General features: G+C 37.1%; 1 protein-coding gene across 1 annotated transcript; it reads right to left on the bottom strand.

The window, feature by feature from the left end:
* Positions 1-9,199: 9,199 nt before the first annotated feature.
* On the bottom strand, positions 9,200-19,043 carry LOC140145778 (uncharacterized). The gene is made up of 3 exons (XM_072167452.1): positions 18,956-19,043; positions 13,842-13,978; positions 9,200-11,390 (listed from the first exon to the last, which is right to left on the bottom strand). Exons 2-3 carry the CDS (start codon positions 13,952-13,954, stop codon positions 10,214-10,216), a joined length of 1,290 nt encoding a protein of 429 aa, XP_072023553.1. The 5' UTR covers positions 13,955-13,978; positions 18,956-19,043; the 3' UTR covers positions 9,200-10,213.
* Between the last annotated feature and the right edge of the window lie 462 nt (positions 19,044-19,505).

The following is a 19,505-nucleotide window of genomic DNA, read 5'->3' on the forward strand; positions in this document are numbered from 1 at the left end:
AAACTTGTAACGTGGGTCAAAATTAGACAAAAACTTGGTTAGGGGGTCAAAATTAGACAAAAACCTGTTTAGGGGGTCAAATTTTTGGGGAAAGCGCGCTAAAAACTTGTTTAGGGGGTCATTTTGCTCACAGAGGAAAACTTGTTTAGGGGGTGTTCAAAAAATTTGGTCACGCATGCGTACACTCTCATATTTGAGTGGCCCCCCCGGGCTAACATGGCACCGATAACGTTATAAGACCACATTAGATGTGGTGCCTAATTAGAGGTTGTATTCAATTGATTTTATAAGTAAATGGAAAGTTACAATCTGAACACACCTCGTCATTTCAGTCCGGTTAATGGTTAATACACATGCACACAACTTTGTAAACCTTCTTTATCATTAGGTTGGTTGGTCCCCCAGTGAAAGAAGTCTACATTCCTTCGTTTATTTCCATATATAAAAATATACAACTACACCAGTCCAATGATAGATATTGTTTTATCTGTCCAGTGATAGATATTGTTTTCTTGTTTATCATTCAAACTAATCCAATAACCAAAGTGATTACCATTTCCAGCTTCTGTACAGAGAAACAAGATATTGATGTTCTTCAAGACTATGTATCGACTGTAGATAACCATGGGTGTGGGTTGTGCAGTATCTCTCCGCTTTGTCGAAGGTTATGCGATTCTCCTGAAAGACTCGGTCACAAAAATCACCGAAAGATGACCAAGGAGATTGACAACAATCGTGACAGGGAATCACAGTCAAAGTAATCAGACATAAAGCAATGGACTTGCTGAACAATAAATATTTCATTTTCAATTTTCTGGTTGGAATTTTCATAGCACGAAATGTAAACTTAAGATGCGCCTATATTTGTTTTATATAGACATGCAGATGAAACTAATTACACGGTGTTGTTTTAACTGAACGCGGTCGTTTACAAATAAAAGGAAAGTTCCAATCTAAACACACCTCATCATTCCATTCCGGATAATACATATGCACACAACTTTGCAAACCTCCTTTATCATTAGGTTGGTTCGTTCCCCAGTGAAAGAAGTCTACATCAGACCCATCAGTCCAATGATAGATATCGTTTTCATGTTTATCATTTAAACCAATCCAATAACCATAGTGATAGAAGGTACCATTTCCAGCTTCTGTACAGAGATCAACAAGAAATTGATGCTCTTCAAGATCATGTATCGACGCTAAATGTGACTGTAGATAACCATGGGTATGGGTTGAACAGTATCTCTCCGCTTTGTCGAAGGTTACGTGCTTCTCCTGAAAGACTCGGTAACAAAAATCACCGAAAGATGACCAAGGAGATTGGCAACAATCGTGAGCGCGAATCACAGTCAAAGTAATCAGACATAAAACAGTGGACTTGCTGAACGATAAATAGTTCATGTTCAATTTCATCATTTTTAACCTGCAATTCTCAAATAAGTGACCAGTGAACGGGCATTAAGTACTGATTTAATATAATGAAGCACCAAGTGAGTTAACAGTTGCTATTAGTGATCGTGTTTATTGCGATATATTCCGGAACTCGCGTTTCCAGTCCAAAACTTTTGTGTAGAATATCGTCGTATTCATTATTACATGAAAACATTATACATTTATTGATACTTGGTGGTTATTCATATTACCAAAGGCAATGTAATATTGGAGCTATAATTAGTTTCCTTTCTGAATATTTTCATATACATAATTACAGTGGTAATGGACGTGGTTTCAGACTTTTGAATCCTTATTGGGCTATTCCAGTTGAATCCAAACACCCCCGATGGAAGACATGACCTCAATCTCCCACGCCACAGCATGGCTTGCGCCTGCTCCTACCAGGACCCAAGTGTGTTTCCACACGGAACGACCGTTTAAACAAACAAACACAGGGTGTATATTTCAAATTGAATCACCCATTCAGGTAACCCAATTTGAAATTCACACTCTCTATTTGGAAGATTAAGGTCATTCTTCCATAGGGGGTGTATGGCTTTTAATTTGAATAGCCCATTACGAGGCCTCAGAATAATAACTGCGAGGTAATGTCTATTTTAATGGTGTGTTTTAATTAGGTCACCATTTTAGCATGCATTATCGTGGATACGTTTCTGTAGCGGAACCAAACACTATGTTACACAATGTAAAAAAAATTGACATTTATACAGCGCCTTTCACATGTATCAAAGCGCTCTATATTTATTCCACTGTCATTAGAATACGGTATGTCAGCTTCCATACAATGCCCAAGACATGCTCATACATTTGGGCGGCGCTCAATGGACAATATTCCTAACAGCTCCCTATTTCACCCCTTGCCCAAGTGCACAACATGATGGCACCGTCGCAGCGGTGCCATCATGTCGGGGCTCGAACTCGTGAGGTAGAGCCTGTACCGCTGCGCCACCGTTCCCCCATATTGACCTTTTTCCATCTATCCCACAATGCACTATTCTAGGGGGGGGGGGTATGACGTAGTTCATCAACCTCATAGATCGTGTGCATCCGATGGTTTTTGCAATTATTTTGTCTTAATATGGGCATACTGATTCCATATATGCGGATTATCGTAAAGGCCATCGATGTTACTAATTATGCAATTATTGAATACACGAGTGATGCAGTTACGGAGTGATGCAGAACATCTATGTAAGAGATTATTGTTTACATTTTATTTTCATCTCCGAAAAGAGTGAAACGGACGCCAACAAAATATCACTGCGTGTCCCGTCATTAGTTTTTTTTTCACCTCTAGGTCTATAAAATGTATACAAAGTTTTTTTGGCGACGACACCATGTCAATAAGACATAGAAATGTTGTTTTTTGCCCCCGAAAGGTATTAGTGATCGTGCGCCATTACAGATTATCTGTGATTCCTTTTTTGTGATGAAGGCACCAGCCGAAATGTCCGTATTCCAGAATGTAATGAACATGAACCCTGTACTCCCCCGGGGAGATGATGTATTTTGCGACACTCATACCCCCCTGGAATAGTGCATGATGGGAAAGAGGGAAAAAGGTCTATAGCACCAATATGACCCTCGCGCCAATTGATCCGTGTTCAACGTATAAGTGACGTATATTTTATTGCTTAAGCATTGGAGAAATAGGTAACCCTGAAAATAGGGTACCAAATTTAAGAATTTTCTTATAACTATAAAACTATTAGGAGTACGACCCCTAGATTTTTTTATTGTATTCCTTATTTCCATGACACCCTTTCACCAACCATATTAACCTTTGACTCACCATGACACCTCATGACCCACCATGACACTCCTTGATGATCCATGATACCCCTTGACCCGCCATGACACCTCTAGACCCACCATGACCCACTATGACACCTCTTGACCTACCCCAACGCCCTTTATTCCACCAAGACACCCATTCACCCATCCTGACATCCCATGACCCACAATGACACCCTTAACCCATCCGTATATCACTTAACGCACTCCCCTTGCCCCAACATGGCACCCTTAGCCGACCATCACACACTTTGACTCCCTTATCACTAGAACCAAGGATCCAAAATCAAAATGACAAACAATTCTCTTTTTAAGGGAATTTGATCAATAAGTTAATAATTTTTATTTTCAAATTGACGTGTAATTGACGTATATTTTATTGCATAAGCATAGGAGAAGTGGGTAACCCTGAAAATAGGGACCAAAATTATTGTGATTTTTCTTATAACTATAAAACTATTAGGTGTACGACCCCCAGTTTTGGGGGTTTTTTTTTATTGTATTTCTTTTTTTTTCTCATTCATTTTACACTATTCTGTGGGTCATACTAGACACCACTGACCCACCATAAAATCCTTTGACATACCATAACACCCTTGATCAACCATATTAGGCTCTGATCACCAAAGTCTAGATTGACCCACTATGACACTCCTAATCAACCATGACACCCCTTGACCCAACATGACACTCTTGACCCACCATGACACCCACTTACTCTCAATGGCACCTCTTGACCAACCATGACACTCATGACCTACCCCGACATCCCGTCACCTCCTGCGCCCACTTATCGTGAAACTTGAGAACCAAAGATCCAAATAACAAGAGCGCTTATCATGACAATAGGTGCATTTGGATTTTAACTTGAAGAATTTTTGTTCCAGTTGGTATGCAATATGTGTGATTCTGAAATGATTTTGAATTTTCGTCAGTACAATATTTGTGTGATTCTATAATAAGATTTGATTCATAAATAAAATAAAAATGATACGGGTTGTTAAGGGAGGTGTAATGAGCGTGAAGCTGGTTTGGATTCCAGAGGGAGTGTGCCTGTAACAGACACAGCCACCAGAAAAGGACCAGCTCAGATCGCGCGCCAAATAAGTTTGCAGTCCAGAAATTTCATTTTTTTTCTCAGCCTTGAAAAAAATAGGCAGAGCTGGGAATCGAACCCGGGACCTGCGTGTTGTAAAACCTATTGCGTTACCACTGAGCCAACTGATAATTAGCTATGAGAATTTTGATAGTAATCCTTGATATTGCTGAATAGAATAAATCAATACTAATAGGCCTATTTATCTAATGTACGATGCTATTCAAAATTAATAGACGTTCCATAGGGGCCTGTAAACTAGGAATATAATGTGAAATGACTATCAATCGATCAATCAATCAAGTTTTCAAGTTATCAACAATCAATCAATCATAAACCGATGTATCATGGAATATTACTAATTACTAACCAATATACCAAATAAATAAATAAATAAATAAATAAATAATGCGGTTAATATTAATAGTTGCAAAATTCCAAACATTCTATTATAATTTTCTGCTATACACGCAAAGGACCTGTGCCTTTAATATGTCCGCGCCTAATCAATAATGAGTCTTTCACCATGCTCACACACCATGTTATACTACTGTATCTCTGTAGTATTATCTACTGACCAGGTCCTAACCACTCAATGAAATGGATGCTATAGCGTACCCAATCAAGTGAACATATCAAGGTCATATCAGGGCGTTATACAAAGAATGGTCAAAGGTCAACGTTTCCAAAGAAGTATAGTAATAGATGTTGACGCAAGCTTTCGTGCGGGAAACATAAACACATAGTCGCCAGTCGTGTGGTTTTTATGAGATTTGATACGGCGCTGAAGTCTAAAGCTATTCCAAAATCAGTTCCAGACCTGGTTTCCAGACGACAATGTGTGTGTTGTATACAAGGAATTCAAAGTAATTTTATCATCAAGTGACCCACATAGAGGAATACGACATCTATCGTGAGCCAATCTGCATTCTGTTGCCTGCAAAAGCCGACGATCAGGTAAAAATTCTAAAAGCAGCGTGACTAGATATTTGCGTTAATTTCATGATACGTGTAAAACGCATTGAAAACGCCAAATTGCAGTCATAAAATATATAATATTAGTAAACCACCCAAGCGAATGTTAACGTAGGTATGTGGAAAAGAACTGCAATAACAATAACAATCTATGTGCCCAAAGAGTTGTCTTTGGCATGTCGCTTTTTTGAAATATCCCAAAAAATATCAAATTTGGGAAAAACGCCCCAAAATTTAAAACAAACACGAACCTTCAAAAATAAATATATATTAGCACTTGGTGGCCCAGTCACTACCTGCCGCTGTGATTTGGGGTAACTCGTTGCTTCCCCTCTCCAGATACCTGTACTTCAAGTTCGCCCATACCCCATGCCTCAACATATAACATCATTTTTTATGCAAAGTATGTTGCAACTTTTAAACCTCTTCTAGAACTTTGCATACGATTTTCATGTAAGCCCGTTATATTCTGAATCAAATATTATCCAGCTATCTGTCTTCAGCGCTGAATGTCTAAGTACAATTTCGTCGTGTGGAATTGTTTCGTAGTTTTCGTCAAGTACTGTATCTACGGGAGGAACTGCGTCTTATTTCACAATGTTGGTGCATTGAAAACTGCTTTTATATTATGAAGAAATTAATTCTTCTGTTATTTATATTGACATCCGTCTTCAGTTATCGTCTAATTACAAAATCAAATCTTGTTTACGTCATGTTTAAAATTGTATGGAAAACATGATCTGAATCACACCAACAAATTGAGTGTCAAGTTTATCACGCAAGTGTGAAGTTCAACGTCAAGATCAGCGTCAAGTACAGTGCAGCGAATGGGTTCAAGTTGATGGCGGTGGATTTAGCGATTCAAGATTATGAACTCTAGGGTTAATTTTAAGGTGTAGTTTAAGGTGCAGAGTAAGATCTTCGCACTTTCTGAAACACATGGAACATGACATTGTAAATGCTCAGTTTGGGGATTGTGCAAGGTCTTGGTCGATGTCTTTCAGAATTGTGTTAGTTTGTCATCCCTCCCCCCCACCCGGCATTAGGGCCTATTAATTATTAGTGGTTAGCCGCCCTAAATACAGTCGCGTATCGTGTTGTCAATTATCGTTACTTGTGTCCATGGATATGACCCCATGTATAAGTAGTCTTCATAGAATTCACACAGTCTATGCCATGTCATTTACGGATACAAAGAGGATAATAATGTTGAGGGCGCCCACAAAATCTTACACCGTCTTACACAATGTTCCAAGGCAAAGTTCAGTTTAATATTTACTCATCGTACAAATACAGACGTTTTATTATGTGATGATGTTGTCTGGATGGGTGGACAGTTGTCACACTGTGGAAAAACAACAACCGGGAATCCGCATTCATTTACAAATAGCATTAAATTAGTATCACATAGTGGCCTCCGTGCAGTGGAAAACCTTAATTCTTTCATCAAAAAGAAATGAATATGACAAAAAAAACCGGATCCACCTGTACGCCTATAAAATGGGCACAGAAATGTGTCTCAAATATGAATGAATTTTAAGAAACATACGGGATATGATGAACCAATGACCTGACGCCATGATAGTAGGATCTATTAGTCGTTTTATATACAATGTATATACCGTGTTGTCATAATACCAATATTTGACATAATATATAACGAGTAATATTTAGTATTGCAAATATGCAGTTCATATGCACAAACGAACACCGATCTTTATGATATTCAGGTTGTTGTACATCTCATATAACATGTCATATAGGAGGTCATATGTGTTGACCTTCTCCTATTGTGTTTGTTCATCTGTGTATGGAGAGGATTAGCGCCATTAAAACTCCATCAGTATTTGGGCGTAGTTCAGTGAACTCACCAGATTGCTATTCCAAGTACTTTGATAAATACAGATAATATGTATTAATGGGTCGAGGCGATTGCATTGAAAAACTAATAAATTATTCATAACAGTTACGTAATCAATCGATAGTGTGGACACTTTTCATTTACAAACCACCAAAATTCGTAATCTTTTAGCGTTGGAAAAGAAACCACGTGAATAGAGTGTCATAGCCCTGATAGGAATCATCGTATTTGGCGACCAGCTATACGCTGGCGAAGTTACGTAATAAATCCGATTAACTACCATAGCAATAGGTGAAAACAATTTTTGAATATACCGCGCTGCACTGATACTTTCACGCGGTACCTCTGCATTGAACCATATCATGTTGATCACTTGCACCTGTAAGATTAGTATCTTTGAAAAGACCAGTATTGTGTTCAATCTATGATTGCAGATATACACAGGTGATTAGTTCAATCTGCTTGTAGTGCAGCGCGATATGTTCAAAATTGTTTTCACCTATTGCTATGGTAGTTAATCGGATTTATTACGTAACTTCGCCAGCGTATTGATGGAGACAGACCTCAAGCGTCCACAAATTACGTAGGACAGCGACGCCATACACATTATATGCACACTCATAGAAATGACTTGTTCACCTTGTTAGCGCAATTCAAAAGGAGTAAGTTTGGACAACTCAAAAATACTAGTGTAAAAGTTGCCAAAACAAAATTCATTTTAGTTATCCGAACTTAAAAAATGCTGAAAAACCTCAAAAAGTTCTGTCAACTAATCAACTTTGTTGGCATTACTTAAAAAGTTGATGTAAGTCGTTGCGTCAACTTTTTAAGTAATGCCAACTTCTGAATTCAAGTTCAGGGAACTTAGAAAAATAAACAAGGTTCAAAGAACCAATTAGTTGAGTTATTGTAACTCAACATGTAAGCAGGCGGCGGATGACATGATCGCGCCGGCAACTCGTGAAACCGCCCGGCCGTATGGCATTTTCCATATACTCGGTTAGTTTTGTGGGGTTCATTATCGAACCCCAACGGTTTTAGTTTGTATTTATATTATTTATCAACATAGGCCTATTTGTTTGTGATATTTCAAGCGTTTTAAAATTTCAAAATAATCCCATTCAATTACACGGTTGACGATGAAAATTTACTGAATTTAGGGACTGCACGTCATACACCACCTGCATGTAAGTTGATGTAACTCGTTCATATTAAGTTACTGGTACTTATTGTTTTGAGTTATTCCAATTTGGTACTTTGTTACTTAATTCACGTAATTGGATCATTTTCTGCACAATTAGCAGTATTCAAATATTTATTTTTGTAATCAGTGCAAAATTGTGTATACTATAGCATACCTCTCAGAAAGCGTTTAAATGTCGGGTTATATAAAGGGTACATTAAGGGGTGGGGTATGAACGTTTGGACAGTATTTATTGTGGGATATTAGAGCACATCAGACATATTGAATTGCATTCTGAATACGAAGAATATCCTTCTGATATCAAATAATTTAGATTTTTTGAAATTCGCAATATATAATACACATTTTATGGCAAATCATTAAAATTGATATTTTGATATTTAGCAGTACTCGAAGTAAACTTTATAAATACTTAAAGTATATGTAGGTGGGATAAAAAGCCGACGATCAATTGAAAATTTTGACCTTTCGTATTGAAGATATGGATTTTTTTTCCCAAAACACAAAAAAAATTAGGTCTTTTGGGGAAAAAAATCCATATCTTCAATATAAAAGGTCAAAATTTTCAATTGATCGTCGGCTTTTCCTCCCAGCTACATACACTTTAAGAATATATCATTAGATTTATAAAAGTTACTTCAAGGACTGTTATATATCAAAATGTGAAAAATATCAAATTTTAATAATTTGTCATAAAATTTGTATTATATCGTGAATTTCAAAAATGAAAATTATTTGATATCAGAAAGACATTCTTCGTATTCATAATGCAATTCGATATGTCTGATGTACTCTCATGTCCCACAAAAATACTGTCGAATCGCACAAAACGCTCATTCCAGATCCCTTAATGGTATAAAACGTTTTCATAACATTAAAAAACATTTGTTGGTCATTTACCGCACAGCAAACACAAATGTTTTACAGAAAACATTTAAATGTTGGGTTATATAAAGGGTATAAAAACGTTTTAATAACATTCCAAAAACATTTTTGAAAACTTGGTACAAATCATTCTAAACAGAATGTTATTTTGGGGTTGAAAACATGTTTGCCCAGAATATTTACAATAACGTTTTTAAAATGTTTTCACGACCTTCATATAACCCGACATTTAAATGTTATTAAAACGTTTTGTAAAAAACATTTTAAGAACATTTCTGTGTTTGCTGGGTGCAAATATTTTAACATAATGTTATTTAAGTGTTGACAAAATATTTGGCCAAAAATGTTTGCAAAAATAGTTTACAATGCCATTTCGAAAACATTTTAAAAATATTGTTGTAGTGTGTTTTCATACAAAACGTTTTAAAACGATTTCATGACCATTAAATAACCCGACATTTTAATGTTATTAAAACGTTATTACCTAAACCAAAACCCAAAATATAACTTATTTAAAACGTTTTAAAAACGTTTTTGTGTTTGCTGGTAGGCTAGTTTCATTTTCTGAGTTGTAACAACGCAAAGTAAGTGCAAATGAGTGCGACCAACTTAATGATATCGAGTCAGCGTTACTCAAAATTGTACGCGTTGGCATTACTCGGAAAGTTGACGCAACGACTTACATCAACTTACTGAGTAATGCCAACGAACAATTTCTATGAGTGTACTCAATCCGTAATCTATGTTGTAATACTTTGTTGATATTTGATGATGTGGAATTAAAGATTATTGTGAAGTTACATTTTGTTATCCGTCTATTTCTGTTCGTGTATTTAGCGAGTCTTTCCCCGTGAAACTTAGAGATCCATCGGTCATCTATTATAATGGTGTGAATTCTATCTTTCACCAGAATAACTGATTGATGAATCTCGTGTGAGTTTCAATCCATAAGAAAACATTCCGAGTTTTCAACTTCTATCTGAACATCCCTAGTCATCTTTGGTATCTTCTCCTTTGCGTGTAGTGCTACTAACCTGTACCCAATCAGTTTAACGTAGGTTATTTTAGGAAGAGAGAGTATTACATCATACACGGCTAAAAGCCATTCTGGTGATGACTGTTCCGGATACTTTTCCAACAGATAAAGCTCTCCGATGGAAGGGTGACCACCCAACACCCTGATACCAGACGGTGTATAGTCTCCATGTGTAAGCTTTAGAGTTGTAATCTTTTTCAGGTGTTTGGTAATGAGGCTAATGTTCTCATCTCTAATCGTATTACCGTGGAGTTCCAATATTTGTAGCTGTGTCAATGCCAAGGTCATCAGAGCAAAGGTTTCATATGAGAGTGCTTGTATTCCAATCAATGATAGACGCCTCAACTCATGCCATTGGTTAGAGATACCACGCAAAAACTTGTCCAGGTTTACCTGTGATTGTTCTTGGGTCTCGTCCGGATCATCAGTTGAAAATATGAAGGATTTCATTTTGGTCAAATTGTGGAGTGGCATCAACGCTGTATTCAGTTGATTATCGGGTCCTCCAGCGACCTGCGTGTTGAGAAAGCTAAGGTCAGTCACTTTTGAATCAGATAGTGCCACGCAACCCTCTGGGGTCAATATCACTCCATCAAGTTTCAGACGCCACAGATTGGTACAATTTGCAAAGCGAATCATCAGGTTTTCCCATTGCTTTTCATTCCAAGTCACAAACGAAAATTCACATATCTTGACGGTTTTAGGCAACGGAATCTTTTCAGGAAAAGGTAACGCTGTATCTAAATTCAAAGATGTGAATAAAATATCTGACAAATCTGCCGTGTCTAGTGGATCAGTCGCAGATAGGAAGGAAATAGTTTCCAGATTGCCACAATGTTCCTTAAGATGCGATAGGATATCATTGCTTACAACCTTAAGGTAAATAGATTTCAATGAGCCACTGGTGTACTTCTTCAGGAAATCCAGGACAGATTCTTGGTCATTGGGAAACATCCAAGTCTTACTATACCTGCTAGCTCTCAATTTCTTCCTTGGCATTGTCATTTGTTGTTGTTGCCAGAAATCAACATGTGTCCAGACTTGAGGGTTGGACAGTATTCTATAACATCTCTTAGAAACTCTGTGAAATGAAAGACAATACAAAGGAAAATATAACATTCCAATAAGAAATTATGTGCCACAAATTTGACAACTCATCCTTCTAAATATGAAGGTTGGTCAAGTATTAACCTTATTTTGTGACTTTCTTTCGTTGCCTCCATAATGGGACTTTCTCTTAATCAGTGGACTTCGGGTATATATATAAATGCGCATATATAAATGCGCACGTGACATCTACAAGTCGCCATACCGTGTTCAACGATGTAAGGTACCCGGATGTGCACAAATTCCACACGCAAAAGTATAGGCGAAAATGACAGGTTACAAGGAAAATTGGCTTTGCAAAATAGTGGCATTGATTGCAAAGGGCAAAATAATTTGACCCGAAACATAAACTCTTTATTTGGATTTTCCATTACGGAAAAAAAATTATGACGGAAAAGCTAGATATAGCTGATTTAAAAGTTATATTTCATTATTTCCGTGCTAAATGGGCGTGGCAATTGGCCATATTGATGACGAAATGTGATTTTTACTGGCATTAAGGTCAGAACTGGGTAGCTGCCGATGATGTTATTTGATAATGTTTGCACGTAGGGAACGTAGGGGGCTGTCATTTTCTTCGGAAGGAAGGGGTCATGGATTTATTTATTTGGGAGTCTAGATAAGTATCCCCCCCCCCCCCGTAGTGCCGCCAATGAACATAACTCTGACCCTAATTTTAACTCTAATTATAACGTAAATTGAGGAAACTATAACTTTAGCCCTTTTCGGCATAATGACCCTCTCAAACTAATAGGCTAGATGTCCCCGCCCGACCTCCTCAACTCTAACTTACTCATTCGCTCGCAAATGGACAAAAAAAACAAATTCAAAATGTGTTTTAAGCACCTTTTGTGTCCCCCATGCTAAATCGGTAATCTGTACACCCTTTGTCACCCTTTGACGTACAATTTAGAGTATAAACACGTAGATGATTGTACATGATGTAATCATCCCGGCTGGAAGATGTTGAGGAAGACTCGTATACTATACATCACGCTCATACGTTATATGACAATTTGACGTACAATCACGTATGTGATGCATGGTTTGAGGTTTATTCAGCTAGTAAGTTAGATCCGTCATACACATTATTGTCATGGTATTATATTGTAGTAGTATACGTCAATTTTGTTCAGTTTGATTCAACCGGCTTATAAAGTTTTACTTTACACGGAAGGGAAAAAAAAAAAAAAAAAACAATTAATTTATGAGTGTAAAAGGGGAGGGGTGGTTTTGGGGAAGGGGGGGGACAAATAATATTTATAAAATTGTAAGTAAGGCGAGAAGAGAGAAACCCTGTCCAACGGGCGAACGGACCTTTCAAGTAGGGTCGGTCGGTCGGTTGGTGTTTTTTTTTAAATTTTAAATAACCCAAGAAATCACAAAAATCTGTAAATAAATTTCAATTTCATTCATTTGTACAGGAAAAATTTGTTTCTCAATTTGTTCAAAATAGAACAGGGTTTTTATTTTTCGTTATAAATAAATAAATAAATAAATAAATAAATAAATAAATAAATAAATAAATAAATAAATAAATAAATAAATAAATAAATAAATAACAAGGTCACAACTGTAGCCACTCCTTCAATGATCGCCATTTCAGTGATTGACAGTGATGTAATGCAAATATGGCGCTGGCCATCTGGTCACGTGCGCATTTATAAAAGCGCATTTATATATACAACCGAAGTCTACTGTTAATTTTGCTCTACGTGTTTTTGTATTTGAGATTTGTTTTGACCCACAAAAGAGTACTATAGTATAAACCGTATTTCACTGGATCAACCCCTTGAGAAACAACGCGAGTTATTTAACATCAAATAAGAGGAACGAGTTTTTTTTTTCAGGGATGTTTTGGGTATATGTACCACGGCACACCCCCGTTTACACCAGGGGCGTAGCCAGCTTTCTTGGTGGTGGTGGTGGGTGGGTGGGTCGGGGGGTGGGTAAACATTTTTGGAGCACTGACCAAAAAAATACGCGGTTGCATTATTTTGGCCCGGTATTATCATGATTATATTTATGGGTGGGATATAAAATAGGCCTACATATACCGGTTTTTTTTAGAGAAACTGTACATGTTTTAAGTCTTCGAGCTTCCAAAAAGGCTTTATTTAGATAATGTGCACGCGTATCGCGCAACAATTTTGTATTTTACACAATATTTGCCCATGATCAGGGTAAAAAGGGCTTTTGTGAAAATGTGCGCGAAGGGCGCAAAAATTTGGCATTTTACACTATTTGGGCCCATGATTGGGGTGAATTTTGGTGGAAAATTTGCTCCTTGCCCCTCAGTCTTTCATTTTTTGTCAGAAGGCACTTCTCTTTGCTTTTTTTGTCAAGGGGTACTCTACCCCTGTCCCCACGCTACTGGTTTACACCCTGCCACGCACCCCCTCTTAGCCTGCTACTAGCTACCTACCTCATGACCATAAGACGTTCATATAGAGTGAGGAATGAGAAGATGATAATGAGAGCATCATCAGTGAGGATTTCAATATGGCATTCAGCCGATGACGTCATCACTTGACCCATTTTCCAAACGCCGTCTATTCCAATCTGATGGAAAATATTTGAAGATAATACAAATAAATTTACAAAACTCCTCCTTGCATCCGGTGATAGAATAGTGGAACGTACATTTTTGAATGACTTATAATTATTGTTTATTCTTGGGTGCATCTTGGGGTGGGGCTACAAAACAAATTGTTAGTTTGCCAAAAAAGCACCATATTTTTTGTTATCAAAAACGCCAAATTTTGGGTTACCCCCCCCCCTAGAGATCAGAGCTTGAAGAATGAGGGAAATTAAAAACCACAAATCGCGAAAGACCGCCAACAACCGCCGCTCAATAGGGATGTCAAACTATATTACCCCGCAGGGCTACAAAGAACCACAAACCGCGAAATATGGATATCCAACCAGTTTAAAAGACAAATTAGCCACCGATAGAGGCCAGGGCCTGAAAAATTAGAGAAATTAAAACCACATACCGCGCCAGAACGCCAAAAACCGCCGCTCACTAGGGATATCCAACTAGATTGGCCCGCAGGGCTACAAAGAACCACAAACCGCGAAATTTGGATATCCAACAAATTAAAACCACAAACTGCGAAAAACCACCAACAACCGCCGCTCAATAGAGACATCCATCTAGATTGCCCCGCAGGGCTTCAAAAACCACACACCGCGAAGTATGGTTATCCAACAAGCTTAAACTATAAATTAACCCCCGATAGAGGGTAGGGCATGAAGAATGAGGGAAATCAAAACCACAAATCGCGAAAGACCGTCAACAACCGCCGCTTAATAGGGAAATCCAAATAGATCTATAAATCTAAATAATTATCAACCGCGAAATTTGGATATCCAACTAGATTGCCCCGCAGGGCTACAAAGAACCACACACCGCAAAGTATAGTTATCCAAGAAGCTTAAACTATAAATTAACCCCCGATAGAGGGTAGGGTATGAAGAATGGGTGAAATTAAAACTACAAACCGCGAAAGACCGCCAACACTACAAACCGCGAAAGACCGCCAACAACCGCCGCTTAATACGGAAATCCAACTAGATTGCCCGCTACAAAGAACTATCAACCGCGAAATTTGGATATCTAAGTAGATTGCCCCGCATGGCTACAAAACCCACAATCATTAAAACATAATTATCTTGCTAAGTCGTGGCACTTAGACGCTTCCGTAGTATAAGCCTTGGTACATACGCGCATTTCTCAGTTTCAATTTGAAGTAAATCGGACTGACTCTGTGTCTCGCTGGCATCGTCAACATTGGGTATGTGCTGTTCATATTTACATTTTCTTAGTTGCCTTGAATAATTAAAGTATATTAAAATATATATGTATCCCTATTAACATTACAGTCACGCGGTAGCTGTAACCAGCAAGTTTTAAAAGTAAACGGCTGATAAAGTTTTATTAAATTATTTACTGTTATAAAAATTAATCAAGGATAACATAATTTCAAACATCTATTTTTCGTTTTATTCGTTTTATGGAGTACTTCGTAACCCGATGACTTTCCAAGCTTAAAGCTGCTTGGCTACATTCATAAAAAGAAAGAAAATCCACCAAAAAAACGTTGACAACGTAAAGAAAGCAGCAAGTTAAAAAAGCCCCCACCTCGGCTCACTTTTTGAAACTTGGTCCCATTTTGAATATCAACAGCAAATCGGTGTTTTTAACGTTTAAACAATAGCATCATTGCCATTAACATGCCTACTTGTTATTCGTTTAATTCAATCATTGATCATGAACTTAATAATTATAATAAAACAAAACATATATAGGATATTGGCCAAGAACAACATAATAACCTTTCTGATCGTTCCAGAATGCTAACAACTTAATATCGCATCGGCACATTTAAGATACATAACACTTCTGGAAATTTTTTAAGTTGATAATTATGACAAAGTTTAAATCAGTATCTTTTACAAATGGGACCAAGTTTCAAAAAGTGAGCCGAGGTGGGGGCTTTTTAAACTTGCTGCTTTCTTTACGTTGTCAACGTTTTTTTGGTGGATATAGCATTTACCACATACATTTAGTGTGTATTTTCATAAATGCATCATGGGGACAGCATAATTTCCAAACCTAACAACTCTTATCTCTTATTATCAAAATAGCAGCACAATATTTACTTTTTATTTTCCTGGAAACGTTAAAACGTTTTTATCTGGCTGCTTTAACTAAATTGCTCCTGGTATCTTGACTTTTAAATAATATTGGTTTTATATAAAAAGTTCTCCCTTTAAGTTGATTTGCTATAAAAAAATATTTTCTTGTATTATAATGTGTATTTCTAAATGTTTGACATGTTTTAAAGTGCAATATACACTCCTCAAAAGAATTAAAGGATCAGTTGAATATAATCAGCATTTTTTTAAACATTGGATATGATGATGATATTATTGATAATTGTGCTTGATCTTTAACAAAATTCATTCATTAAAAATATCCGCTATCACCCACATCTTGAGGGAGGGGAAATCCCGGGGGAATGGAGGCTAAAATTTCGATTTTGAAGCCATTTTTCAAACGTCACCACGGTCAAGGTCAAGTCACATATTGAGATGGGTTTGTGTATGTGACGTGTGTTTGGGTCTATACGTCACATTATATTAGTGGGTATAAGATGCCCTCAATGTATCCACGGGGGTGGGGAAAGTCATTAATGTAACCGCACAAAAGATGATCTCCCCGATCCTTCCTCACATATCTGAGGGTAGGGGTCATAATTGAGCTCCCTTAATAGTGCAACGTAATGCATGAATGAATACTCTATATGTTCTGTCGTTCTGTACCATTTAATGATCACGATTAAGACCCATGCCCTCAGAGAAACGAGGAGGGGGCCGGGTGGTCATCTTTTGTACGGTTACATTAATGACTTCCGCCACCCCCAGGGATACATTGAGCCTGATGGCATCTTATACCCACTAATGTGACATATAGACCCACACACACGTCACATACACAAACCCACCCCAATATGTGACTTGACCTTGACCGTGGTGACGTTTGAAAAATGGCTTCAAAATCGAAATTTTGGCCTCAATTTTCCTCCCTCCCCTCACGATGTGAGGGCGGATATTTGTAATGAGTGAATTTTGTCTGCAGCTTAGTGAACAAGTGATGTAATGAAAGATCAAGCACAATTATCAATAATATTATCATCATATCCAATGTTTTCAAAAATGCTGATTCTATTCACTATTCTTTTTGTATATTCAGGCACTAGGCGGGGAGGGTGGGATGTGGGTGGATGCTGTGAGCAATGGAATGTATCTATGCATGTTTTCATGTGAGTTAGTTGCGAGTATTTTAGGAGTGATTTGTTTTGTAACTGCTTACTGCATCATGTATGTTTGTGTGTGTAATATGTAGGCCTATGTAGCTCGTTTGCTTGTAGGTACGTAAAGTGCTTGAATTATGTATAGTGAGTGAGGATTTCTAATTTGGGTGTTTTTTGGGGGTGATTAATTTTAAATGGGTTTGGTATGTTGTGGCAATTAGAGTGCTTGAATCTTGTGCAATGTATTTTATTTATTTTATTAATAAGTGTTTTTCTATTCCTGTTGTAATTTGATTATGCCTACACTCTAAATTACAGGGATTTAAATTCAAATCCAAAAGACTTACTTTCAAAACTTTCAGAGACTGTAGTTAGGGATCAATCAAAATAGGATTAAAATAAGTCTGTACAAAGTTTTATAAATTTCAGTCCCACAGGGATTTAAAAAATAAAACGTTCAGATTTAAAGTTTAAATCTACAAAGAGCAAATGTTAATACTTGAAAGACGTATTTTCAAGTCTAAAAGATTTTTAAATCCAAGGCGGACTGTAATTAGTGACAAAACCTTTGGAGTAAAAAATAAGACTATCCTTAGACTTTCAAATTTCAAATCCTTGACAGATTAGTCCTTTAAGATTTACTTTTAAGCATATCTGGGATTTATTTCAGAATAATTTAAATCTTTATGGGGATTTAAATATCGATATTAAATACAAATCTGTGTAACTTCTTATCAAGCAATACGTCTATTCACGGCAGTAATACCAAGTCAGGACTAGGCCTACTTCTTTCATAAAGTTCAAGCAATGGTCTGCAGTGCCAGTGATAATTGCAGTGTCACTGCAGTGGCCGAGTGTGATCCTTCATGGAAATAAGCTTACCCATTTATAAATTATATTATGTGTAGCTTATAGTTATACAGCAGAAGCACAGACTACTACCTCGGCGATTGAAGATAATGTTCACATTGGCCCTTCGTGCACAACAATGTAAGCTTTTTCATGGACGTTATAGTCACTGACATTGGCAATTACAGCATCTGGGATGCCATTCTGCAAAACAAATTCGTCCATATCACTTCATTCATTCGCTCGCCACCACACGAAATCGCAAAAGAAAGATGGTGGCTGAGCAGTCCAGGAAAACGTTTCGATTTGATCACGTGCACGCAACATCGCGTTGTGATTGGTTTAATGTTAGTCTATCGAAATATTTAAAAATAGATTTTCTTTTTCCCGATCCCAAAGAAAATTTAAATCAAACCCCGCGTAAAATAAATCTTAAAGACTTAAAACTTTACAAGTCTCAACTAAGATTTAAATTTTAAATCTTTCTACATGTATTGATTTTGTATGTTTTTATAGGCCTAGGCTTACCATGTAAAAAACAAAATCCGCAATTTGGCGTTTGGGCCACGAGGTCATTTTTAAATAAAATTGAATTGAATTGAATTGAATCCTATATCCCCGTTAATATCAAAACCCTGGTCAACACGAAACGCGGAAGTAAATCTACACGGCCATGACTGCGTGATGATATTAATCAGGAATAGCTCTATACCGTACTATATAAAAAAGAATTATGGCGCATGTATGCCACTGCTTGCACTGTTTTCTACTATTTCATTATATCTGGCTAACGATATATATCGCGGTATTAGACATGATAACCACGTTTGCACAATTTTATATGTAGGCTTAATTGCAATCATGAACTTACCCTGTAAGATCGAGAAGTGAGTAAAATTTGTTCATTTAGTCCATGTTCAGCGTAGGCCTACAATGCATACCCCGCGTTTGAAATCCGGTTGAAATCATTGCAAAGGACTTAGTAACCGTGACCATGAGCTATAGGCCTACATCCGATTCATTTTCCTTGATCAGTGACATCAGTCATAAATAAAATAGCTACATTACACAACCCTCTCTTGTACAGAAAGTTAAGTCAGCATAGCGCCCTCTTTTGCATTTTTAGAAAATAAAGCCACCAAAACGTGGCAGGAAGTTGGTGGCAGGAAGTTCATAAAAGTCAAACGTTTTCAAATTCTGATTTTTGTTTAGAAATTAAGAAATAGATCAACTTAGAAAAGTTTCTGTCTCTACAACCTTTTGTTTCAGAGAGAGGCTGATGTAGAAAGGAATCACCGTACACCCACACTTGACAGTAATAAACAAAAGAGACAACAGACACTGAAACTGCAAAATGAATGACTCTCTTATTGGTATATAACCCTTCATTATCATGCAAATATAATATCGGACCCCTAACC

This window comes from Amphiura filiformis, unplaced genomic scaffold (genome assembly GCF_039555335.1).
Source record: "Amphiura filiformis unplaced genomic scaffold, Afil_fr2py scaffold_597, whole genome shotgun sequence".
NCBI classification, from domain to species: domain Eukaryota; kingdom Metazoa; phylum Echinodermata; class Ophiuroidea; order Amphilepidida; family Amphiuridae; genus Amphiura; species Amphiura filiformis.